Source organism: Bos indicus x Bos taurus, chromosome 1 (genome assembly GCF_003369695.1).
Source record: "Bos indicus x Bos taurus breed Angus x Brahman F1 hybrid chromosome 1, Bos_hybrid_MaternalHap_v2.0, whole genome shotgun sequence".
NCBI classification, from domain to species: Eukaryota; Metazoa; Chordata; class Mammalia; order Artiodactyla; family Bovidae; genus Bos; species Bos indicus x Bos taurus.
In genome coordinates, this window is record NC_040076.1 from 144,373,801 (window position 1) to 144,400,090 (window position 26,290).

At 50.5% G+C, this 26,290-nt stretch overlaps 1 protein-coding gene across 6 annotated transcripts in view; it reads left to right on the forward strand.

The window, feature by feature from the left end:
* ADARB1 (adenosine deaminase, RNA specific B1) overlaps positions 1-26,290 on the forward strand; it is a 117,707-nt gene that overhangs the window by 43,802 nt on the left and 47,615 nt on the right. For 5 of the 6 annotated variants that reach the window (XR_003511953.1, XM_027547750.1, XM_027547791.1 and 2 more), the window contains exons 2-3: positions 2,139-2,293; positions 24,295-24,330. Coding sequence is in view for 4 of the 6 variants with exons in the window: in XM_027547750.1 (XP_027403551.1) it covers positions 24,318-24,330 (13 nt within the window). In the remaining 2 variants the exon portion in view is untranslated. The remainder of the gene's footprint in view (positions 1-2,138; positions 2,294-24,294; positions 24,331-26,290) is intronic. The other variant, XM_027547780.1, reaches the window with a different exon arrangement.

Below are 26,290 nucleotides of genomic sequence, written 5' to 3' on the forward strand. Positions count from 1 at the left end.
GTCGTTCTCGTGTTCCCAGCACAAATCCAGCCGGATCACGCAGGATTAGTCAGGACTGCACTCGCTGATGTTTTGTCGCGGGTGTTTACGTCTGTCCCTGGGAGTGGTTCGGCTGACACCTCTTCCTTCCTCCTCGCACTTGGCAGATGTGTTCCTGCTGAGTATTGGGCGAACTTCCTGGGGGAGCCACCAGGGCATGGACTGTTGTTCGTACAGTGATTTTTTTTCTCTCTTGATTGTACTTCTGTAATGTTGGTAGTCTAGTCAGATTTTCCATTTCTTCCTGAGTCAGCTTTGATGAGTTGCATTTTTCTTGGAATTTGCTCATTTTACCTAAGTTTACAAGGTTTTTGGAGCAGCTCCATTCTGGGGGGTCTCTTGCTGCTTAACTTACACACCCAAGACTCAGCTTCAGAGAACAGTCACGATGTTGTTCTGCTTGTGTCTTCATGGGTCAGGGATTTGCAGGGCGTGTGTGGATGGCCTGTCTGTGCTCTGCAGTGATGGGGACCTCAGCTGGGCTCGCCCAAATATCTGGAGGTTGGCCATGTGTCTGGAGCCATCATTTAGGCTGATGCCTGGGTTCATTGGTTCTTAGTGTCCTGCCCAAGGAGGCTTCGTGAGTGGCATGGGGTGGCACCTCACGCAGCTGGGTGATGATGGTTGGGCAACGCTGGGCACGGCTCTGGGCACTCGGCTCAGAACCTTTGTGCTGGACAAGATGGCTGTGTGACCGTAACCCCAGGCCTGAGGGGCTCTGCAGCGAGTGCCCGTCACACCTGGTGATGCTGGAAAGGAGATGGGGACGCCATGTGCCCTGTCCTCACTGACACATTCTAGGGGCATCTGAGCCAGTCACAGCAAAGAGTTGTGGCGGAGCCTGAGGACCTGCAGCTGTGGCTATGCAGAGGGAGGGTCCTGGTGGCTGGGGATGGGGTCTGCACAGCTTCGCTGCGCTGTGGTCAGATGCACTGCCCGCCCGGTCTTGCCACTGCCCCTCTGAGACCTGCCGCTCTCCCCACAGACGTGGGCCGGTAGGTCTGCACTGGAGAAGCAGTGTCGTTTGGATATCAGTTTGTTTTTCAGAAAGAAAATACGGGCGCTCCATTGTCAGGTCTCATAGGTATATCAGCAAGTTCCATCGTCCCACTGGTCAGGAGGAAGTGATCTGAAGAGTTGTTTCCTGGGCTCCGCTCCAGACACAGGGCGGGCTGTTGGCGCTGACTAGGGCGGGAAGGGGCAGGGGGATGCCGAGCCCGCAACTCCAGGTCTGTCTGGACTCACACACGTGTGCACAGGCCTGCGAAGGTGGCATCTGCTCTCTCAGAAGATGGGTCCGGACAGGACTCTGCCCGAGGCCTCATTCCTTGGCGTGTGGTTGGTGCTTGTTTGCGCTGGCCTGTTGGCGAGTGGAGATCTGATGGTGTGTGTCACGCATGCCTCTGTCATGGCAGGGGGTGAAGGTGGAAGTTATCATGGGGCATCTGCTTTAAAAACCAAGAACACGTTAGGAGTAAGTGAAACATATCTAGGAGTTGTTCAGTCGCTCAGTTGTGTCTGACTCTTTGTGACCCCATGGACTGTAGCCCGCCAGGCTGCCCTGTTCATGGGATTCTCCAGGCAAGAATACTGGAGTGGGTTGCCATTTTCTTCTCCAGGGGTTCTTCCCGACCCAAGGATTGAGCCTGCATCTTCTGCATTGGCAGGCAGATTCTTTACCACTGAGCCACCAGGGAAGCCCCCATATTCAAGAGAGGACTGGTTTTTTGGGGGGCTGTGCTGTGCTGTGCAGCCTGCAGGGTCAGTTCCCTGGGAGAGGACTTTTCATGAGCAGCATGTGTTATGGAGTTGTTTTCCCTGGTGGCTCAGAGGTTAAAGCATCTGCCTGCAATGCAGGAGACCTGAGTTTGATCCCTGGGTGGGGAAGATCCCCTGGAGAAGGAAATGTGCAACCTACTCCAGTATTCTTGCCTGGGAAATCCCATGGACGGAGGAGCCTGGTGGGCTACAGTCCACAGGGTTGCAAAGAGTCAGACACAACTGAGTGACTTCACTTTTTCACTTTGACTTCTGCAATGGTGGAAAGGCTTTATTGTTGGATTAAAGTTAACATGAAGCACGGGAACCGTCTGTTGCAGGGGGAAAGCTTTCCGGTCGGCATGGAGAGCTGGACAAGGGCCTGAAGGAAGACAAGGGCCTGAAGGAAGCTCGCCCAGCCGGCGCCACGCTCGGATCATCTCAGCTCCACTCGCTCTGCAGGGCCCAGGCGGCACAGGAACACGAGGGAGTCACGGTAAGAGTGGAACCTGTAAACGTTTGCTAACTTTCGACTCATAAAAAATACCTCTGGCCCCACGTAAACTCATTAGTTAAGCCTTTTGGCTGGCCGTTTAAAATGCATTTTGTTAGGAGCTTCCTACAGATGGTCTGTTCCTGTCCTCACAGCCTCTCAGCTGGTGCTCTGCTGCCCCCCAGTGGCCGCCGCGGGTGGCCAAGGGCTGGGCATTACTGGGGACTCGCTGTAAAGCCTTTACCGCAGGTTACTTTCTTTGAGGTAATTAAAAGAACATTTCTTCGGTACTTATTGTTGGTGACTATTACATGATTCAGCGTCTGCTCTTGAGGGAAGCTGAGACGATAGCTAATCCCGGTAGTTAGTATGACGTAAGGTTAGTTTGTGGCCTGCAGAGTGACTGAGTCAGGAAGGTCGAGCACTGAACTTTCACATAGGTTTTTTTCTTGGGGAAGAAGTATTATAGGAAGTGGCTGCCCGGGGCTGCTGCTTGCAGAAAGAAGGCGTTCTGTGTTCGTCCACTCCCTTGCTGGGGGCTGAGGCGTGTCAGCCAGGACACAGCCCTCACTGGGCCGTGGTGGGCGTGGAGCCCATGGGGTTGCTTAGGGGCAGGAGATGTGCCATGCCTGACCACAGGGCCCTGGAATTGTACCTGGAAAGCCCCACCTGTCATTTCTGTGTCCTTAGACATCAGGAACATCAGGTCCCTGGTTTCCAGGGAAACCTTTAAAAGAGGTTTTGTCTAATCTTCAACTGGTGCTTTCTTTCTGTTGTCTTTTTTTTCCCTCTTGTACATAGCCAGCAAGTGTACGGAGAGGGCAAACCATGGTTACTTTTACCACTGCTTGTGCCAGTAGGATGGAGTTGTATTTTTAACCACAACTCATCTTTTAGTTCAATTAGTGATCTTAAACCAGTTTCTCTGTAGCCAGAGTTGATTGGGAGATGGTAAAAAGCCCAGACTGAGACCATGCTTCAGCACTGCAAGTGAGCTGGGGTTTACAGCCACCTCCATCCAGGGTGCTGTAGGTGCAACGCTTTTGTTTAGTCGCCCAGTCGTGTCTGACTCTTTATGACCCCACGGACTGTGGGTCACCAGGCTCCTCTGTCCATGAGACTTCCCAGTCAAGAATCCCGGAGTGGGTTGCTATTTCCTTCTCTAGGGGATCTTCCTGACCCAGGGATTGAACCTGTATCTCCTGCACTGGCAGGTGGATTCTTTCCCACTGCGCCATCAGGGAAGCCCCCAAAACATTGCCCTCTTAGGCCCATCTGGGATTCAAACCCAAGATCTCCTGTTTACTAGACAGGTGCTTTCACAGCTAAGCCACAGAGCCAATCATAATGTGATGTGAACTATCATTTTAATTATGCTGTTGAAGTGAATTGGAAAGTGTTTTTGAATGTGACGTAAGCATGCACTGAAGAAGCGAATTGTTTTCGATCCTGTGCACAAGTCAGTTGTCCCTGAAGGCACGGGAGAAAAAGCAAGGACAAAAGGTGGCATCCGAAGCAGAACGGAGAGCGGGATGGTCAGACGCCCGGAGTCAGGAATCAGGTCTTCTGCTGAGTCTGTGCTGATATGTGGTACCTGCAGAGTGGACACTTCACATTTGTGTCATAAAATGAGAGCTAATTCTAGCAACCGTAATCCCGTGTATTAATCTTTTTTTCACAGTGATTTGAAAAAGAAAAAAGCACGCAAGTTTCTGGCTGGATAAAGTATCTCTTGGCTGACACGCTCCTGCTTGGTAGCCTCATTTGCTGTCTGGCGGGAGCGCTGCAGGCAGCCTGTATTTTTAGCTCCAGGCCAGTCCCTGCTGCCACCTCTCTTGCTCCTTAAACAGGCTGAAGTTGCTTCCTGTGCCTCACAGGTGAGAACACCTTCTGAGGCTGGGGCCTCTTGAGGTTGTGCTGTGGAGCCCCTGCAGAGTTTAAGGGCCCGTGTGCTGTGCGGGCCAAGTTGCTTCAATCATGTCTGATTCTTTGCGACCCTATGGACTGTAGCCCATCAGGCTCCTCTGTCCATGGGATTCTCCAGGCAAGAATACTGGAGTGGGTTGCCGTTCCCTTCTCCAGGGGATCTTCCCAACCCAAGGATCGAGCCGAGTCTCTTACATCTCCTACATTGGCAGGCGGGCTCTTTACCACTAGTGCCACCTGGGAAACCCTTAGGCTCCCTCAGGGGGTTAATTTGAGGGGGTCCCAGGGAGGCCTGGCTCTGCTCAGACACTGAGGCTTTCCTCAATGTCTCATTGCCACCAATCCCCGCAGTCTGCTTATGACAAATATGTATAGACTCCCCCTCTAATTCTGAAATGAAATCATTACACTTATGACCATATCCAAATGTAGTAAAAGAGAAATTGAGGACGCACGATGAACAGCTCTCACGTGGACCTGTGAATGTCCTGTGCTGCCCACACGCCTGTGGACGCAGAGCTGCAGGCGCTGCGATGCTGACGTGGGACTGCGGTGCCTACTGGAGTGGGGTGGCCCTCAGCTCGTGGACTGGCTCTCAGAGCTGCAGGATGCGGCCCTCTCTGCCTTCACACAGCAGTTACACTCTGGACGCTGGGTGTGTGGGGAGTTGTGACTGTATTGAAACAGGCCTGGTCTTGTGTCCCCATGAAGCTCTTTGTCACCTGCGTGTCAGTCCTTCGGGCAGGACAGTTATTTCTGGGACGGTCCTGCTTGTCTCACACATTCCCTCTCCCTATATGGTGCCCGAGCGCCTCAGCCCTGTGACGACCGGACCACGTCCACACGTGGGTACCACTGATAGGAGCCTTGGCAGAGAGAAGAAGGTGGCAAGGAGGGTGGCCTCCAGATCCTCAGAGGCCTGCTGGGAGTCCTGAAAGCTGGTAGCTGTGGGCCTGGGAGGGTCCCCTGGGGCATCAGGCAGGCCCTGGCAGGTGCAGGTGACCCCGGGTGCTCCTGACTAACCCCAGTGGGGGAAGCAGGAGGCAGCACTGCGAGGGCACCTAGTGCTCAGGCAGGTGGCTAAATCCTCACATATTGGGGTAGAAACTTGACTTTCCCCCCTCACTGTGATTTATTGGCGAACAGAATCTGTTTAACACAGATGACACTTCAGTTTACAAACACTTCTGAAGGTCAGTGAACTAAAGAAAAGTTTGGCTGAGAATGAAGAGTGTCTCAGTGTGCTTCTGGCATGAGTCACTGCTGCCGAGGTGTCCTTGTGTGGCCTGCCTGACTCACCAGCGTCAGCTCAACAAGGGGCGTCCAGGCAGAAGCGTCCCTGTTTGTGAGGTCACGGGTCTCGGGCAGCCAGGGGCAGAGACTGGCCCTGTGGGACCCCGGTGCTGCCCAGGGATCCGAGGTCTGCCCAGCTCAGGTCTGCCAGTGTTCACTCTTCTGCTTGGGAACCAGGAAGCCGAGCGGGAAACGGATACTGCCGGGGACCATGCTCTTCTCCTGGAGGCTTCTGCATGTGCACCTTGGTGGTCCAGTCATCACTCATTGGGAAGCTTGTGTCCTGCCTCCTGGGGCGGCGAGGGCCTGCTTTCCCAGGCCATGTGGAGGAGACGCGCGCAGGGTCCAGAGAGCCCAGGTCGTGGGTGTGGCCGGTGTGGCTGGCGTGGCTGGTGTCGTGGGCGTGGTTGGCGCAGTTGGTGTGGCTAGCGTCAGGCAAGCCATACTTCCCCGGCCACCACAGGTCACCCGCTGGCTCAGTGCGGAGTGTGAACCCAGTTCTGTCCTTGGAAGCATCGGTGGTCAGCATGCCCACGGACTAACTTCTTGTCACTGAAAGAAACCGCAGCAAATGTCCTCCAGCTGTCTCAGGGTCAGGGCCAGATTCCTTGCTCCCGCTTTCACCTGGTCCAGAGTTTAGAGGCCCAGGGGCCCTACCCAACCCACGGAGTTACTTGTGGTTGCAGGATGCAGGCCTTTGGCCCCAACCCCATTCTTTCCTCCACCCTAATTGGGTGAGCCCACCCAGGGAAGCCAGCTGATTTGGGACCTTCATCGTATCTGCACATCCCTTCCCCATGCCTCCTGTGGCAGTAGGCCCGTCACGTCTGCAGCTCTGCCACCATCAAGGGGGAGGGAGAAGCAAGGTGTGGAATGAAGTGTGGCGCCACTGACGGGGAAGAACTTACTGCACCCGCACGTGGTTGAGGTGTGTGTCTGAGGTGTGTGTGCCTCTCAGGATGTGTATTTGATCGGTGTGTACCAGACAGGCAGAGGCCTGCGTGGTCTCTAAGCACATAATGCATACAGGCCCCTGCAAACCAATATGGACAAGACAGTGGGGAAAAAAGGGCAGGAAAGCTTGCACAGGTTTGGTACCAGAAATGAAATAGGGGTGGCCAGTGAACATATGAAGCAGTGCCCACTGGCAGCGAAACCCAGCATGTCTGGAGGTTGGGCCAGCACCAGCCCGAAAGCCACCTGGGGATCCTCCCGGAACCATCCCCAAGGTGGGCACCTGGGCCCCAGGTGGGCCTGGCGTTCTACTTCTGGGGCCTGTTCCAAGATATGTGCAGCCTAGAGACTGAGACCCTGGCAGCAGCCCTTGACTGAGTCTGTGTACCTGGACTTGAAGCCAGAGTGGAGAGCTGGTTCCTGGGGAATCCTCCCCTGCTCACCCTCTCCCCATTCCTGCTGCTTGGCACTCCCGGTGCCCAAGGAAGCCCTGAGGGTGTTACCGCAGCTGTTGTCTCAGCACTCAGTGCAGGATAGACAGTTAGAAGCTGCTGTGAGCATACTCACAGGGAGACCTTATGGGCTCATCAGCAGAGCCAGGAAGTCATTCTGAAACTGCTGGCCTGCTTCTGCGCCTCACTGCCCATCAGACAGGCTGGGAAGGATGGGGGCCTGCTAAGTGGTCAGGTGCGTGGAGGGTGCTGCAGATGGACTTCTGGGGGGCTTGGGGTTGGGGCGAGGCTGGGATGAGTGGACCAGGGCCTGGAGCTAGGGGGAGGGAAGAACTCCATCTTCTCCCCCAACCTGGACTTCACCTTCTGGAAGGGCTGTCCCCAGGCTGTCGCCCCTGCCGCGGTCCAGCTCCGGCCTCCTCCCCACCCCTCATGGTGGGTGATGGCGCGGACCAGGCACTGGGTTCATGATCTCCTGGCTGATCTTGCATAATTGGGGGTGCCCCCTTCAATGTCCTGGGCCCCTAACGCGCCTTCTTTCTCAGCTCCAGAGCCTCAGGTAGGGGCTCAGATGGCAGGGAATGTCTGAGTGAAGCTTCTTAGCACCTGCAGCAGTGTTCAAGGAAGATCTCTGTTGCACTCTGGACCCAGTCTGTCATTTATCTAGCAGATATGTGCCTTCCACCTGTGGGCAGGCACTAACGGAGGCCCTTGGGACCTGGAAGCAGAGGAGTCATGGTTGCCATCAGGAAGCGCTGACTGTGAGGGGGACCTGCAGGCCAGGGGTGGGACCTCTCCCGGGGGCAGCATCCCAGCAAGGACCCAGGAGGGGACCCCATGTGCCTTCTCTGCATATCCCTGGCTGAGGGTGGCTGCAGGCAAAGTAGTGCTCAGTTAACCTCACGAGTGGGCTTCCCTGGGGGCTCAGACAGTAAATAATCTGCCTGCAACGTGGGAGACCTGGGTTTGATCCCTGGGTTGGGAAGATTCCCCTGGAGGATGGCATGGCAACCCAGTCCAGTTTTCTTGCCTGGAGAATCCCATGGACAGAGGAGTCTTGTGGGCTGCATTCCATGGGTTTGCAAAGAGTCAGACACAACTGAGCAGCTAAGCCCAGCGCAACTCAAAAATATGACTCGGCAAATAAAAATCCAGTTGCCTTTGCAGTGTTGTGTGCTGTTGCATCTGTTGTTCTTGGAGATTAATTGGTGATTTTTTTCTAGCTGTTTTGAGCTCTAGTCAATACTAGACTCAATACTAGATAATAGAATCAGACACTTAAGACTGATGTGTAAAAGAAAAATTAAGAGATTCATTTATATTGTTTAGTCGCTAAGTTGTGTCCACGTCTTTGTGACCTCATGGACTACAGCTCACCAGTTTCCTCTGTCCTCCAGTATCTCCTGGAGTTTAATCAGATTATGTCCATTGAGTCAGTGATGCCATCCAACCATCCCAGCCTCTGTGGCTCGATCATTGTAGATACAGGAAAATCTGGTGTCCTTCCCTGTGTCCTCATGGAGGGAGTTTTAGAAATACTAGCATCGCCCTTTTGTGGATGGGTTTATTACGTAGTCACCACTCTAAAATCTGAAAGGCTGAATCTATGAGACCCCCTGGCCCTCCTGTGCACATGGAGAATTCTAGAAGATTGATGTTTCCTGACCATCTTATGAATGCACTCTTGGCTGTGCCCAGGACGCTGTGGACTGCTGCTGGGTTTGTGGTCCACCTTTTGAACGTGAACTGGGACATTCCATGTGGTCTCTCATCACTCCCAGGAGTTTGTCAGGTGGCAACTGGCAGCAGTGATGAGAGCTCCATGGGCCCAATTCTGGAAGAACAAAGCCCAGAGCCGCTTAGAGGACAGGGCAGGTCTCTTGGTTCCTGGGGGCCCTCAGGCCTCTGCAGTGCTGCACAGGCAGGCCCTGGAGGACGGGCGTGGCTGGGGGTGGGTTGGAAGCAAGTGATGACAGTGGTGTCTGCTGCTGCTGAGACGAGAGTGGGGGCAGAGGCCGGCGACCTGCACTCTAGGCAGGGCTGCAGGCTTCATGGGGGTGGGGAGTCCTGAACATTGTGTATTTTCCAAGCAGATGGCACGGGGAAGTGGGCACGGAGCAGGGGATTGGGGACAGGAGAGGATCCCAGCAGCCTAGTGGGCCCAAGTGGGCTGCAGCTGTTGGGGTGGGGGCATGGAGGGCACTTTAGCCTTATCATTGGGTCGTGCCTTTTTTGTTCAGTGTTATCCTCTTCTCCCTGCATTCTTGCATTGTCTGGGGTGGTGGAGCGGGCGGTGAGAAGTGGCCCCAGTCCAGTTTGGACTTCGGCCTCCATGACACAGCTCTGTGCTTGAGGCAGTTTGCCGGCTTCCCAGCCCAGTCTCCTCGCGTGATATGTCACCCGTAGCAGCGAGAGCTGGTGGCACCATCCTCTGCTGTCCTGATGAGAGAGACCGTGCTTTCCAGTCTTTTCCAGCTGATTCATTCTGTGTTTGGAATCCATGCATTCCTTCTTGAAATCCACATACCTTTTATTTCAAATTGAACGGTAACTTTCTCATATAATTTGTGTTTTTTTTCCTGGGATTTTTTTTTTTAAAAGCTGACTTTATTGAGATATAGTTGACAGGCAATAAAAATCACTTTTCTGTGAGCAGTTAGACGTGTGCTGACAGTGTGTGCACTTAGCACAGCACCGCCGTGTCTCCTTCCTCCCAGAGGTGCCCTCTGGCCCGCTCAGATGTCCCCATCCACCCTCATCGCAGAGTGGCCTTGTCTGTTGGTGGTATTCTACGCCATTGCCTGCCACGGACAGAGAGCCAGGACGTAGCAGTGGAGAGGGCGGACCGCACTGTCCAGCGTGCCCAGAGCTCCAGGTGGACGCCTTCAGACAGTAGGTGGCGCTGTGGGGTCGTGCCGAGATAACGAGAGAAGCCTGTTTCCCATCCTGAACCCAGATACCAACTTCCTGTGGGAAGTCTGCGGGAAAGTTTCGGTTCACTGGCTTTGTTTCAACCGTTTTAAAGGAGCCAGGAGACAATGGCATGGAATACTTATGGCTGGTTTAGTTTACTGAATGACCTGATTTGTATATTTTATCAAATAATTTATGTTTAACTATACTAATAAATTGAGTCTGTGTTACAGACTTGGAAAGCACAGTTGCATAATTTGTTCTCATCTTTAAAAAAGTATTGCTTTGCTTATTTATGTGTAACATAATTCTGTAGTTCTACTGTTTTAGCTTAATATTTCACATAGGCAATAATTAAGAAAAAATGCAAAAGAAAAAAAAAATCCCAGTCTCTACTCTCAAGTTCTAAATGTGTGGTAACAGATTGCTGATTTTAATAAGACTAACCAAAATTTGTATGTGTGTGTTTGATCTTTTGTGAAGACAACTCTTCACTAAGTGAAAAAATAATGTGACTGCTTAAGGTTTAAAATTCCTCTTCCATAAACCCGTGTCTTGCAGCCCTACGGCTGTGTTGAAGCCACGCCCACTCTGTTGTCCTGTCCCCACCCTCACTTGCTCTGCTGAGGCTGACCTTGCAGCACTGTGCACCAGGGAGGGCGGGGTGGGGGGGCGGGGGGGGGCGGGGGGGGGGCGGGGGGGGCGGGGGGGGTGGGGGGGGAGCGGTGTCAGGTCTGGCCAGGCAGTAGCCTGGGTCCATGGTGTAATCCAGGGCCTCCAAGTCGTGGCTCAGATTCTGCCTATGAGATCCCAGGGTGCTAGACTTTGGGGATGAAGGCATACTCCAGCCAGTAGAGATCCCTGCGGGCCAGAGTAAGTAAGGGACCTGTTCCCACACCTCCCTGTGAACGTCCGTCCAGGATGACACTCACATCTCCTGAGGGCCTCCTGGCAGTTTGGGGATACAGATCTGCAGGTGGGGTGAGGCCTGTGGGCTGCCCCACCCTGGAACTCGGGGTCTCTTAGGCTCCCACCTTTGTAGGTGATCAGCTTGAGGGACCTGAGATGGGTTACCCCCTCTCAGACTGGGTGACACCCTGCCACTGCCCTCCAGCCCATCTTCATTGCCTCAGTAACCAGACTGCTTTGGTCTCGACTCCGTTGGTGCTCTCTAGTCATGGATTTCAGTGACAAAGATGTGGGTTTTCGTTGTTGCCTTTTATTGCCGTCTCCTTGCGCTTGGCATCCATTTGGTGGTAGATTCGGATCTTCACACCCTGAGATGTTTCCCCTCTTGCAGCTCTGAGTGTTCCCCTCGTGTGTCTGTTCCTCAGGCTTATGAATTGCATGCCTCAGGTGCCACCTGGGGTCCAGGCTTTCACACCTCTGGTCTCTTTTCAACTTGTTTCTTCCCCTTCAGTCTTGCTGATGTTTTTAGTCAAATCTGGTCACTTTTGTCCTCTTGGGCTCCAGAATCACTGCAAATGGTGACTGCAGCCATGAAATTAAAAGATACTTGCTCCTTGGAAGAAAAGCTGTGACCAACCTAGGCAGCATATTAAACAGCAGAGACTTTGCCAGCAAAGGTCCATCTAGTCAAAGCTCTGGTTTTTCCAGTAGTTATGTGTGGATGTAAGAATTGGACCATAAAGAAAGCTGAGTGCCAAAGAATTGATGCTTTTGTCCTGTGGTGTTGAAGACTGTTGAGAGTTCCTTGGACTGCATGGAGATCAAACCAATCTATCCTAGAGGAAATCAATCCTGAATATTCTTTGGAAGGACTGATGGTGAAGCTGAAGCTCCAATACTTTGGCCACTTGATGCGAAGAACTGACTCATTGGAAGAGACCCTGATGCTGGGCAAGATTGAAGGTAGAAGGCGAAGGGGATGACAGAGGATGAGGTGGTTGGATGGCATCACCAAGTCAATGGACCTGAGTTAGAGCAAGCTCTGGGAGTTGGTGATGGACAGGGAAGCCTGGCATGCTGCAGTCCATGGGTCACAAAGAGTCAGACACAGCTGAGCAGCTGAACTGAACTGAACCTTCCTTGTACATACATACGTTCACATCAGCTCTTTCACCTACGCATACCCAGTTAAAAAACGACAACCCTGGAATCATTTATAAATAGAGCAACTAGGCCAGAGGTTTTCTACTCTAGATTGAGCAAAGTCATTCTGTCTTCTTTGAAGAACCAGCCAGATTTACTTTGTATTTCAAAAAGTTTATGTTCTAATTTGTTATTAATAATGAGTAATAGCTAAAGCATTTTAAAGGATACTTCAAAAACTAATGTTTAAAGAAAAACATACATATATCTATGACTGATTCATGTTGATGTTTGAGAGAAAACAACAAAATTCTGTAAAGAAATTATCCTTCAATTAAAAAATAAATAAATTTAAAAATATATACAGTAGAGGAAAAATACCTATCCAATCATGACTATCAATTGTGTACTCAGTTTAGCTTCAAATTTATGTTCAGACTTGATGGCAGTGTTTATTTCAGACTTTCTTTTCATCTTTAGCTAGGTGTCTGAGCCCTCCCCGCACAGCCCAGGCCTCTTGGGTTTGAGAGGCCTCTGCTGCGGGCACTCATCCACGGGCCACCATGGCCACTTGTGGATCACCTCCGTCATCCATGGAACACTTGAGCCATCTGCCTACCACCATCTGTGGCTACTTCCTTGCCTGACTTTGTTCAGTTGCTCAGTTGTGTCCAACCCTTTGCAACCCCATGAATGGCAGCACGCCAGGCTCCTGTCCTCCACTGTCTCCTGGATCTTGAGCACTGTCTTGCTCAAACTCATGTCCACTGAGTCAGTGATGCCATCCAACCATCTCATCTATCACCCCCTTCTGCCCTCAGTCTTTGCCAGAATTAGGGTCTTTTCCAAAGAGTCGACTCTTCCCATCAGGTGGCCAAAGTATTGGAGCTTCAGCTTCAGCATCAGTCCTTCCAATTAATATTCAGGATTGATTTCCTTTAGGATTGACTGGTTTGATCTTGTAGTGCAAGGGACTCAAGAGTTTTCTCTAGCACTACAGTTCAAAAGCATCAATTCTTTAGTGCTCAGCCTTCTTTATGGTCCAACTCTCACATTCATATATGACTGCTGGAAAACCATAGCCTTGACTATAAGGACCTTTGTTGGCCAAGTGATGTCTCCATTTTTAAATATGCTGCCTGTTTGTCATAGCTTTTTTTCCAAGAAGCAAGCATCTTTTAATATCATGGCTGTAGTTACTGTCCCCATGATTGGCTATTGGAACTAATTTCAGGGCCTAATTTCAATTCAAGTGTCTCCCCACTGTTTTTTTTTCAGATTCAACACCTGCTTTACCTATTTGAGCTGTGTAGATTCTTATTTTAATCCAAAGTTCCTTGGTAAAGTCACTTTAAAAGAAAATGGAAAAAGCTTGCTTGAATCCATGATCTTAACTGAGTGGAGCAATGTTGCAAGTAGACTGACAACTACGCTCACCTTAGTCTGCTGGAAACTGTTCTATCAGAGAAGGTAGAAACGTACAATGTTAAAGAAATATGGGCGTGTCATTTTGACAATACTGTAGAATCTTAATACACTAAAAAAGTAAACTTGAGTGGCTGTGCTTTTGCTATGTTGGCTGTGTTGCAGAGGTTGAAGCGCTGGGTCTGAGCTGGGCATGTCCTGGATTCTGAACAGGGCCCTGCTGCCTGCCCAGTTGTAACTGTGGACAGGTCACTTAGTTTCTCCAGCTGGCAGGCTCCTCTGTAAAGCGATGCTGCTAATGCAGGAGCAGCTACAGCTGAGGGTTCCCGCCCTCCCTGCGCACTGTCCTCATGTGGTCTCCCCAGCAAGCCGGAGGGAACCTTCACCCTCACCAGGGAGCCAGGAGGGTGAGAAGTTCCTGTGGCCCCAAGCCAGGAGGAGGTGGAGCAGGGCTTCAGCCAGGAGGCCCCTGTGCTGTAATCAGGCTGCACTGCACCACTCCCCTCACAGAGGCTTGACTGGCATCCCTTCTGGCCGTGAAACAGCTGGTGTTGTGTCCAGGCTGCTCCTCGTGCGGTCATTGCAGTCTTCTTTACTGAGATTTGGTGATGTTCAAGTGAGCTAAAGCACGGGCAGTGACCGACAGGCGATGGTCAGTGGATAAACCTGTCCTACGCACACCAGCACACCACCTCGTGGCTGCTCCCTCTCCCAACCGCCCAGCAGCAGCGTGTGTCGCATCCACACTCAAGACTCTCGCCTCCTCTTTGTGTAGGTGAGTCCCACACTTGAGTCTCCAGCCCAGACCTTTCTCTTGCTCTCTGTACTCAGACCCTGGGTCCCCCCGCATCTTCTGGGGGACTACCTCATCTCCAGCTTGGCACATCAGAGTGAACTCCCAATGACCTGCCCCCATCCCCCACAGGCCTCTGAGCTCAGCGGCTCCGTCCTTCTGGGCTCTCAGGCTGAAAGCTAGGCATCCTTTCCCTCTTGCCCCAGACCCGAGCCATGAGGCCGGCCTGCCTGCTGTGCTGCTCCACTCCACTGTGGAGTCTGGCTGTTTCTCACCTCGCCACTGGTGGGCTCCGAGCCGCTGGGGCTGTTGGCACTGGCCTCCTGCCCTGTCTGCCGCCTCAGCAGAGGACGGCCGGACGAGTGAGTGAGCGAGTGCTGCTTTTCTTATTAAGAGATATTTCTCAGGTGCCATAATGTTAATATTAAATCAAGTACTGTTACAACTTCCCATGTGTTGATTATATATGAGTAACTAATGAATAACTGACTCATTTAGAGCGTTTAGAATTCTAATAGAATAAACTTTTTTTTTCTTCTTGTAAGAGTAGAAAAATAGTTTTCAAGAGTCTTATTCTAGATTAATAGTTTAGGAGCATTAAATTTTGGTGTCTTTACTCTAAGACCTGGATAAAAATAAAGTTAATTAGGTACCAGGAATGTCAGATGCTAAATGGTGTCTGACTATTTATGACTTTCTCTTGGAATTCAGTAGTTATTAACTTGCAAAGATGTGACAGCTGAAGTCCAAAATTGATGTATTTTTAAATTAGAAAAAGAGCTTTGAAGTATTTTTTTAGATTATAAACTGTCAATTTAATGGTTCTGGAATCCCTATCTGAAACAGCAAATCATTGCCATTCTGCTGTGAATCTCTTGATTCTCATGAACATGGGAATTCTATTTTTACACTTCTCTTAAATAATTCTAAAGGTGGAAGGAGGAAGTGGGAAGAAAGAAGACTATGATAGATGCAGAGAGAGGTCATTACTTCACCTCTGGGGACTCCGTGTGGAGTGGCTCTGAGATAAATTAAGACGAAGAGAGAAGCATGGTGCTCCTTGAGGGCGCCGCCTGACCACAGCCACAGGCTCAGCATGGTCAGGGCCCCACTCGCCTTGTCATTCTGGTGGATTCTGCCTCACGCTTACTCTTGAGAATATGGCATTCATTACTTGATGAAGATTCATTGTGCATTGGGTCATGTCATTTGATGAGAAAAGCAAGCTGTCAGTTTATGAAGTGAAGGCTGTATGCTTGTAACTGCCGCTTTGCCTGCCTCTTGATAAGAATGTAGAGCGGGTGTGAAGTGGGCTTGTGCACATGCTTGTAGGAAGCTAACTTGCCCTTGTGTCTCATGGACTGTTACGTGCCCTTTAGTTGAAAGGAACCTAAATGGACTCAGTGTCATCACACCAAGTGTCTTGAGAACCAAACTGTGTCCTCTTGCACCCACGGGATCATCGTGAGCAGTGGGTGCCCTAGAGAAGCGGGCTGCACACATGCCCTGCAGAACATGGTAGCACCCACTGGGGTCTGGAGGGATAAGGCAGTGAGAAGGCCTTTTGGGGAGTTTGCATGGGGACAGCTAACAGAAGCAGAAGATATTAAGAGGAAGTGACCAGAATACATAGAAGAACTATACAAAAAAGATCTTAATGACCCAGATAACCATAATGGTGTGATCACGGACCTCGAGCCAGACATCCTGGAGTGCTATGTCAAGTGGGTCTTAGGAGGCATCACTACAAACAAAGCTAGTGGAGGTGATGGAATTCCAGCTGAGCTATTTCAGATCCTAAAAGATGATGCTGTTAAAGTACTGCACTCAATATGCCAGCAGATTTGGAAAATTCAGCACTAGAGCCCCAGGAAGGGAAAAGGTCAGTTTTCATTCCAATTGCGAAGAAAGGGAATGCCAAAGAATGCTCAAACTACTGCACAGTTGCACTCATTTCACATGCTAGCAAGGTAATGCTCAAAATCCTTCAAGTTACAGTTCAATAGTATGTGAGCCAAGAACTTCTAGATGTACAAGCTGGATTTAGAAAAGGCAAAGGAACCAAGATCTAATTGCCAACATGTGTTGGATCATAGAAAAAGCAAGAGAATTCAAAAAACATCTACTTCTGTTTCATTGACTATGCTAAAGCCTTTGACTGTGTGGATCACAACAAACTGTGGAAAATTCTTAAAGAGATATAATACTAGACCACCTTACTTGTCTCCTGAGAAATTTGTGTGCAGGTCAAAAAACAGCAGTTAGAACCAGACATGGAACAACGGACTGGTTCCACATTGGGAAAAGTGTATGTACGTCAAGGCTGTACATTGTCACCCTGATTATTTAACTTCTATGCAGAGTGAGTGAGTGAAAGTTGCTGAGTTGTGTCCAACTCTTTGCGACCCCATGGACTATAGAGTCCATGGAATTCTCAAGGCCAGAATATTGGAGTGGGTAGCCGTTCCTTCTCCAGGGGATCTTCCGAACCCAGGTCTCCCACATTGCAGGCAGATTCTTTACCAGCTGAGCCACAAGAGTACATCATGTGAAATACCATGCTGGATGAATCACAAGCTGGAATCAAGATTGCCAGGAGAAATAACAACCTCAGATATGCAAATGGTATTACTCTAATAGCAGAAAGGGAAGAAGAACTAAATAACTTCTTGATGAGGGTGAAAGAGCTTAAAACTCAACATTCAAAAAAATAAAATCATGACATCCTGTCCCATCACTTCATGCCTAATAGATGGGGGAGAAATGGATACAGTGACAGATTTTCTTTTCTTGGGCTCCAAAATTGCTACGGACAGTGACTGCAGCTATGAAATTAAAAGACACTTGCTTGTTGAAAGAAAAGCTGTGACAGTCCTAGATAGCATATTAGAAAACAGCAACATCACTTTGCCTACGAAGTTCCATATAGTTGAAATTATGGTTTTTCCAGTAGTCGTGTATGGATGTGAGAGTTGGATCATAAAGAAGGCTGAGCACCAAAGAATTGATGCTTTTGAACTGTGGTGTTGGAGAAGACTCTTGAGAGTCCCTTGGACAGCAAGGAGATCAAAGCTGTCAATCCTAAAAGAAATCAACCCTTCATATTCATTGGGAGGACTGATGCTGAAGCTGAAGCTCCAGTACTTTGGCCACCTGATGCGAAGAGCCGACTCACTGGGAAAAACCCTGATGCTGCAAAGGATTGAAGGCAGAAGGGGATGACACAGGATGAAATGGTTGGATGGCATCACTGACTCAGTGGACATGAATTTGAGCAAACTCTGGGAGGTAGTGAAGGACAGGGAAGCCTGGCGTGCTGCAGTCTGTGGGGTTGCAGAGTCGGACATGACTTTGTTGTGTTAGCAACTGAGTAACAGCATGGGAACAGCGAGGCGGGGCAGAGTCAGCCACACAGGACTGGTCGGTGTGGGTCGTGCTGACAGGCTCCAGGCTGGAGCGGTGACTTCTGCTGGCCTGGTCCCTGCCTGAGGGCCTCGGGGTGAGGCAGAGGGGTCTGGGGAGAGGTTGGATGGTGGTGGGCACTGGGGTTTGCACTGCTCCTGGCTGAGCCCTCTGCTGTCTCTGGGAATTGGCTCTTTGGGAAGGGGCAGTCTCTCTTGGGGTCAGCAAGGCCTCTCCCCGTGCCAGAGCATCAACAAAAAGAAAATAATGTGCTGTGTGATGTATGGATGCCACGTGGAAAAATACTGGACAGAGTCCAGAAAATCAGAGTTAGCGTGACCGCCTCCATCAGCCGCATGAACGGCTGGGCCTGGGGCTGGGGACAGTCCCTGGGCTCTGCCCACCAAGCCGGCCCACCGCTTGGGTTTGCGCTCTGATCCCCCGCCCCACCCCAACCCCAGGCCAGGGGTGGATTCTGTTCCCCTCGTGCCCACTGCCTGGAGCCTTGGGGAGGGGGCTGTGCAGGGCAACCTCTTCTGTGGGGCACATTTGGATGGGCACACCCACAAGCCTAAGGTAATAGGAGCTGCTCGACGTGACAAGACATGGCTCAGCTCTGCGTACAGTTGGTGAATCCGGTGTTAATTCGTGTACACCTTTGGAATACTAAATTGTAAAAGGGATGCTGGCATTACTGGGAAAGAAACTTTTTTTTTTTTGCAAGACACAGTCAGTCATGTTGTAAAGAAGAGTTTGACACATTGATTGACTTTTCTTTGGCTGAAGGACTGTGCCATTCACGTCCTCCCGGCTGCAGCTGCCTTTTGTTTGGAGGACAGGCCCCCCTAGACGTGGGAGAGCGTCGACACCGCCTGTCTGGATGAGGGGGGCCAAGGGCGTGGGTTGTGCTGGGCCAGCCCGAGTGCGGGGGTCCCATGCCCCGAGATGTGCCTCTGTGTGTGTGTGCGGGTGTATAACTCTGTGTGTGTGTGTGCGCGCGTGTGCCTGTGCACCTGGATGCATGGGAAGGGGCGAGTGGCACTGCCTGGCCTGGGTGCCCACATGCAGGTTGGCGGCAGTGTCCCCAGACGGGGTCCTGGCCCCTGTGTGTTCTCCCTGGCCGCGTTACTTTGTGCAGTGTGTTTTGTGAACTGGCCTCCTGGCAGTTCTGCTTCATTACTTGAGGGTTCTGTGTGTTTTGAAGATGCTGGGCTTTTTCAGGTCAGATTCTGTTTGCTGGGGAGAGCATGTCTCTCCTCCCTTTCAGGGTCATGTCCCTGCTTGTGTTTCAGGGCTGAGGGTCCCGGACCACCCTCCAGCTGGTGGCCCCTCCGTCTGCCTCTGATGAGTGAGCCTGGGGCGGGGGAGGAGCCGCCCTCCCACGTGTCCCCGGGCGGCCGTCGCAGCTGTGCAGCTCCAAGGGTTGGCTGAGCGTCCACCCCAGTAGCTGCAGGGCCAGACTAGGGCCGGGCTGCCCCGGGCTGGCTCGCTCATCACGGGGACACAGGCTATGGGGACCGTCCTCAGCATCAGGGGCCGCCGGTGTAAGAGGAGGCGCAGGAGACGCTCCGAGAGGAAAGGTGAGTCGTCCTCTTTTATTCTGAAATGCAGATCCTGGATGCAAATGCGCTGTGGGAATGTGTTCTGACTTGTGGTGCTGTGAATTCATCTTATTGATGCCAGTGATTCCAGCTCTCCATTTAAAGCCCTCCTCTTTTTCCCTGTTGGCACTTCATAGAATGTCAGTGAGGGGCCAGCTTACAAAGGCAGATTTAAAGAACATGTCTAGAAACATGTCTAGAAATCCCTTTGGCTTCCAGGTTTAAAGTATTGTTTGCAAAGACGTTTATGGAATCTCAGAAGTGTGCGGCTTGGAGTCCTGGGGGATTCTCCCTCTAGAGACGGGCGCTCTGTGATTCCCCTTCTGCTGCCACGCTTTCTCACTGACTTTTCCAACCTTAAAACTGCTCTTCATGCTGTTTGCCACTGTTACGTGTTTGCCTTTTTAAAAACGCGGAGAGCGTTCCATTCACCACTTCAGATGATTTCAGTTTTTAATTCAATTTAATGTGTTAAGATGTTAAAATCATTATTTTTTTCTTAACACCAGATTCAGAAGTTGCCCTTGACTATAAAAATCGCACACTCCTGGCCTTGGGGCAAATCGCTGCTTTAACAGATGTTGAGAGTTTGCTGTTTCCATGTAACGTGCGTGAACTAACAGAAAACATCATCAGTGCAAAGACGCCCCTACTGAGGGAAAAGCCAGGTGTTTTCTGGGGGCCACCTCGTTACCCAGCAGCCGACAGGGCTGGAATGGGTCTTTCAGGAGCACCGCATCTTTGGGGTCTTCTGCAGCAGGAGACAATGACCTCTCCAGGAAATAGAATGAGCTTGTTTTAGTGCATGTCCCGAGAGGAGGAAGAGGAAACCCACCTTGATACTGGCAGTCTTTCGATACCACAGACAATCACACTAGTGGGAGCAGTAGGGCTGGCTCACAGTGTGAGACCTCCGGGGGTGCCGTGCCCACGTGCTTGTCCAGGGTCCGAGGGCACGTGGGTGCTGCCTCAGTGTGTCCCTGCTGCTCCCACCCCGCATCTGGGTGACAGCATCAGTCAGGCGTGGGAGAGCAAGATGGCAGAAGACAAGCAGCAGGGAACTGAGACAAAGGCAGGAGCCCAAACTGCAAGAATTCTCATCCAAAGACCCTAAATTTAGACTTGCCACCTTTTCCCCATGGTCCTTCATCACTAGACATTTAAATTGGAGAAAGTTTTGAGAAGCGTAAGAACAGTTGTGTCATCATTTGGAACTTGCTGTGACTCACGTGGTTTGTGTTAGCCCCACCGTACACAAATTCTGAATGTCTTCACGCGTGCTGGAATCTTTTTCTGCAGTAGGAAAGCTGTTGGCATTTTCAGACCAGCATCTTGGGAGGCTGAGCGTGATGAGATGTAGCAGTGCTCACTGCACATCGCCATGTGTGCACGCTCATGGTGGACACTGTGTGTGCACGCTCATGGTGGACACTGTACGTGCACGCTCATGGTGGTTGCTGTGCGTGCACGCTTATTGTGGACACCGCTGATGAGTGGGGCACACGTGAATGCCTGCTCCTGTTTACCACACACCCTATGTTTGAAACTAATAAGAATGCCTTTCGAATTTATGAGTGTTATTAGGACTGGCCATCCCATTTATGGGATGAATTTTACAGAATTTGAAATGTAGTCTTTACTATTGTATAATTTTAAAGTGCTCCCAGTCACATGTAAAGCCTGGTGTGACATGTGGCTTTTCGAATGTCATTAGTTGTCAGTATAGCATAGCAGCAGGTGACTTGCTCTCAGTAGTGATGGAGTCTCAGTGGTTTTTCACCAATCCTGAATTATCCCTGTGGTCACCCCCTCCACAAGGCAGATGTTAGCTGTGGCTGTGGATGAGACTCTGGGGATTAACTCAGTCGTCAGGAAATGAATGGCAGTTAGAAGAGAGTGATGTGCAGTTTAATTACCAACCACCAACCAGGACCTGTGAGGCAGACGCTGCTGCCCTAGTGGGCACTGTGCCCAAGGCCCAAGGTGGGCTGGAGCCCAGGTCACACCCGGGGACAGTGGAGCACACCCCAGCCTCCCCAGGGCCCCGAGGAGTGCCGCCAGCTCCACTGTGACCTCCTCCACTCCTGGCCTGCTGCTGAGAACAGGTGGGGGAACCCCATGTGAAGAGGCTCCTGTGTTTTGGGGTTACGGGCTTCCCTAGTGAGTGCTGGGTCCTGAGTGTTACAGCACCCTTATCTGTGTGCTCTGTGATGGTCACTGTCCTGCGCTCAGGCCATCTGGGCACCCCCATCTTTCCAGAATGGAGAAGTGGATGGGCATGGGGCCTGTTGTAGAAATGGAAGCCCAGACCCACAGCAGTGAGCCTCCTCTGAGCACCACCAGAGGACAGGGCAGCAGAGACTGGGCCAACTTCCCCTCATAGATGGAGGAGATACAGACAGTGCCTGAGGCTTCGGGCTCCTTCCCTGCTTCCGCCTTGCTGAGAGAACACCTCCTTGTGAGGGGTGGAGCACTGTGCCAGCTGGAGGCATAGGGAGGAAGAGCATTTATCCACCCACCCATCCATCCATCCTTCCATCCATCCATTTGTTCATCCACTCATTGATCTAGTCCATCCACTCATCCTACCACCCACCCTCCCACCCACCCATCTATCCTTCCATCCATCCATTCGTTCACCCACCCATCCACTCATTCATCCAGTCCACTCACTCATCCCCCCACCCACCCACCCACCCAGGCATCCTTTCATGCAACAAGTAGCTATTGGCGCCCTCAAGTGCCAGCACCAGGATTGGGGCCTGTGTGTGCAGGCATGGGTGATAGGATGGTAGGCCTGGACACTGCTCTGCAGCGGGCCACCTGAAGTGCCCTTTGGTGGGTGAAGAGAGAGGAGTTCCATGTCTGCCTCAGGAAGGAAGGATCTGAGCCTATCTCTGGCAAGAGTAGGTGACGCCATGTCTGCCAGGAGAGGATACAGGGAGGGGAAGTTGCTGACCGCTGATGAGCAGCAGTAGTAGACAGAGGGCCCGAGGCTCCCAGAATTGACCGTGACATATGTGTGGGTGCATGTTACTGCACTTGTACTACTGGGCTTCCCAGCATGAGTGGGGACCAGGCTCCCTGGGGAGGAGCTCCTCCAGTGGGGGACCTTTGGGGTGGACAGAGCCACCCTCACCTGATAGTTGAAATTCTAAAACAAACGTGGGGTTAGGTCTGTGGACTGTACTGCTACTACTGCTGCTAAGTGGCTTCAGTCGTGTCCAACTCTGTGTGACCTCATAGACCGCAGCCCACCAGGCTCCCCCGCCCCTGGGATTATCCAGGCAAGAACACTGGAGTGGGTTGCCATTTCCTCCTCCAATGCTTGAAAGTGAAAAGTGAAAGTGAAGTTGCTCAGTCATGTCCGACTCTTAGCGACCCCATGGACTGCAGCCTACCAGGCTCCTCCATCCATGGGATTTTCCAGGCAAGAGTACTGGAGTGGGATGCCATTGCCTTCTCCAGTGGACTGTATTGGGTTGGCCCAAAAGTTCATTCGGCCCGATTCCCTGGGCACTCCCAGGCCCTTTGTTGGATCCCCAGGCTGGGAAGCCTGATGTGGGGCTCAGAACCTTCACAACAGCAGGGGAACTTCTTTGGTATTACTGTTCTGTAGCTTGTGGGTCACCCACCCGATGGGTATGGGGTTTGATTTTTCTGTGGTTGTACACCTCTTCTTTGTCTTTGGATGTAGTATCTTTTTTTGGTGGGTTCCGGTGTCCTTCCGTCGATGGTGGTTTAACAGCTAGTTGTGATTTTGGTGCTCTTGCAGGAAGAGATGAGCACATGGCCTTCTATTCCACCATCTTTGTTCAGATCTGTCTTGATTCCTATAGCTGTATACACAGTGAGTCTTGAAGTCACAGACTGCCAGGGCCCCTCTGTTCTTCTCCTTCATATTATGTTGGCTGCTCTGGGTGTTCGCCTCTCCATATGAACATGGGAACAAGTCAGTTGGTTTCCACAGGATACCTTGCTGGGATTTTATTGGGATTTTGTTGAATCTGTAAGTGAAGTTGAGAAGAGCCGATACCGACATTGTTGAGTCTTTCTGGATTATATCTCCACTAATTTAGTTCTTTGGTTTTGTTCATCAGAGTTTTGTACTTTTCCTCATATGGATCTTTTACATATTTTGTTAAATTTATTTCATTGGGGGGAGTGATACTAATGTAAGCAGTATTGTTTTTTATGTCAAATTCTAGTTCATTGCTCGCATGTAGGAAAGCAGTTGTCTTTGTGTGTTAACTTCGAATTCTGCAAGCTTGATACAACTGCCTCCAAGAGTCTTCCTGTCGGTTGCTGTGCGTATTTTAATTATTCTCTGTTGCGTTTCACTTTCATTTTCGGAAAGTAGTGCTTGAGCCTTGTTTGTTGTACACAGTCTGCCTAACCGTGTCCAGTGCGTACCGAGTCTCTAGAGGGAAACTGAACTGAGCATCTAGTATGTGGGTGGTTTCCTAGAAAGGAAAATATTTCACTGTAAAGTATTATAAGTTGATTGTTTTGAATATTTTAGTGATACTACTTTGTTTAGAAAGCAAAATATTGGAAGCAAAATACAACTCATGAATGCATTTTCTAAACATGCATGATTAAGTTGTTGAATTTGAGATTATTTAAACTTCAATCACCTTTGTTAAATAAATAATTGAATCAGCCTTCAATTTTTTTTCCCATAGCTGCAAAATTAGTCTATGCTGTGCTTAGTCGTGTCCTACTCTTTGTGACCCCATGGACTGTAGCCCGCCAAGGGTCCTCTGTCCTTGGGATTCTCCAAGGCAAGAATACTGGAGTGGGTTGCCATGCCCTCTTCCAGGGGATCTTCCCAATCCAGGGATTGAACCCAGGTCTCCCACATTGCAGGCAGATTCTTTACCATCTGAGCCACCAGGGAAGCCCCTTAACAAGTTGATTGATTTATAGTAAAAAGAATTAACATGAAGAATCTTCATTTTAACAATTCTCTGTTTAAAATTTTGTAGTGTATGGCTCCTAACTGAAACCCATAACAGTCATTAAGAATATGTAAAACCTTTTCAAAACCATCCTTTTCAGAGCATAAGGTAGATTAAAATGAGTAATAATTACTAGTAAGTTTTGTCAAGTTTACTGTCTCTCTTAACATTTTTAAAATTTTTAGTGAATTCCTCAGGATAGCTTTTTTTTTTTTTTTTTTTTTTTTACCAGCACAACAGAGAATTCATGTTCTGATGCATCTTGAATGTGAGTAAGTCCTGTTCTTCGTATTTTATTCCAGAAACCCTTCTTTTCACCAAGGGAGGGGAGGCATGTGTGCAGGTTGGTGTTTCCACAGTGAGAGATAAGATGCAGAGAGAAATGCTATAGTTTATGTATTTATTTATACTTTATCTTACATCAGAAACACCTACAAGTGTGTAAGGAATCACACAACAGATGACCATCTACCCACCAGCCACTTAGAAAGTAAAGCTTTGCCATTGGGTGGCATTATGGGAAGTCAGACGCAAACCCACAGGGAGCTGACACCGACACTGACCGAGGGCCCTGGTGGCTCCAGCCTCCTCTTCCTCCAGGGGTCACCCAGGGTCTGGCCCCACTTGTTATAAAGGGTACTGGTCAGTGCTGGGGAAGCCCTTCTGTCCTGAGTCTGTCTCTCTGCTCTGCATCCATGAGCCGTGAGCACATTCTGGGGCTCCATCCTTTCCAGTCCGGGAGGACCAGCCCCACCTCGTTGCTCCTCAGTTCAGAGTTTCCCTAATTATTCAAATCTGATTATTTCTCCACATAAACTTTAGCATCAGTGTGTCCAGTTCTACTGTAAAAAAGGAGAGTTGAGATTATAACTGGAGCCAAGTTAAATTGAAATCCCAGGTCTTTTGATGCCGAGGTTAATCGTCTTTCCTACCTCACTGCCTACTTCTTAACGCTTTAGGGGAATCCTGCAAAATGAAGAAATTATTCGAATGTTGCTATCAAACAGAGCTTTTCTTTCACTGGCAGTTGCTGGAATTTTGTTCATATGGGATTTTTGATGGGGTTTTCATTCCTCGGTGTTTGTGGTCCAGGCCCTATAAGGTGCTTTTCAGAATGAAAGAAAAATGGTTATGTAAAATGCTCTGAAGTGCTTGTATTTGCTATTTTGCTTTGTTTTATAACCTTCAGTATGAAAGCTGGCATTTGTGCAAGCTGGAAGTGCCAGCTTCTGCCCTGTAAGAGGTCTCCGGCTTCCATTCTGTTACACACGTACTCAGCGGCACGGTGCACAGCCTGACTATTTTCCACTGTGAGACATTTTCCCTGTCCTTTTTTAGGACTTGGGTATGAAAGAGCAGGAAAACAAGGCACGTCCTATAGACCGAGTGAACTCTGGGGCCACAGGACTCCTCCTGTGGCTCAGACTGCCCGTCATGGTCACTGCCGGCGTGTGTTCCCCTCGTCCTAGACCCCAGCGAAGCCAGCCTCTCAGCACACCAGTCACTGATTAGTTACATATGAATATGCTGTGTACCTTCTGCCTACTTTTAAATCGACATTTTTATTTTGAGAGAACCCACATTCACAAGCAGCTGTGAATACAGGGGAATTGTGTTCCCTTTACACGGTATGCAGTCTCAGTGGGAGGCAGACCCCAGGGAGAGGTCCAGAGCATCTGTTGTCACCAGGACCCCCACCCCCTTGTGCTTTGTAGCCACGCCCACATCCTCCCTGACCCCCACAGCCACTGCTCTGCTCCCTATTTCTATGATTTTCTCATTTTAGGAACCCTTGAAAGTTGACCCTTGAACTGCGCAGGGTTGAGTGTTGACCAGAGCTGCCGTCAAAAACCCATGTAATGGGTCGTCGGCCTTCTGTGTCCTTGGCCTTGGCTTCAGCTGGCCTTGGGATGTGCAGTGGGCAGTATGCGTTTAGTGAGAGGAATCTGTGTCTGAGTGACCCACGCAGTTCAAGCCTGCCTTGCCCGAGGCTCCCAGTGTGTAAATAGGTGTAACATACATGACCTTTGGGTTGGCCTTTCCACTCAGCTGAGTCCTCTGGAGACTCATCCAGGTTGTGGTGTGTTGACGGTTTGTTCCTTCTTATTGCCTGTGGCGCTCCTGGCGTGGACGGCCGACAGTGTGTCCAGCCGGGCCCCTGCAGAAGGGCATCTGGGTTGTCTCTGGGTCGGGGCTGTTATGAAAAAAGTTGCTGTAAACATTCGCCC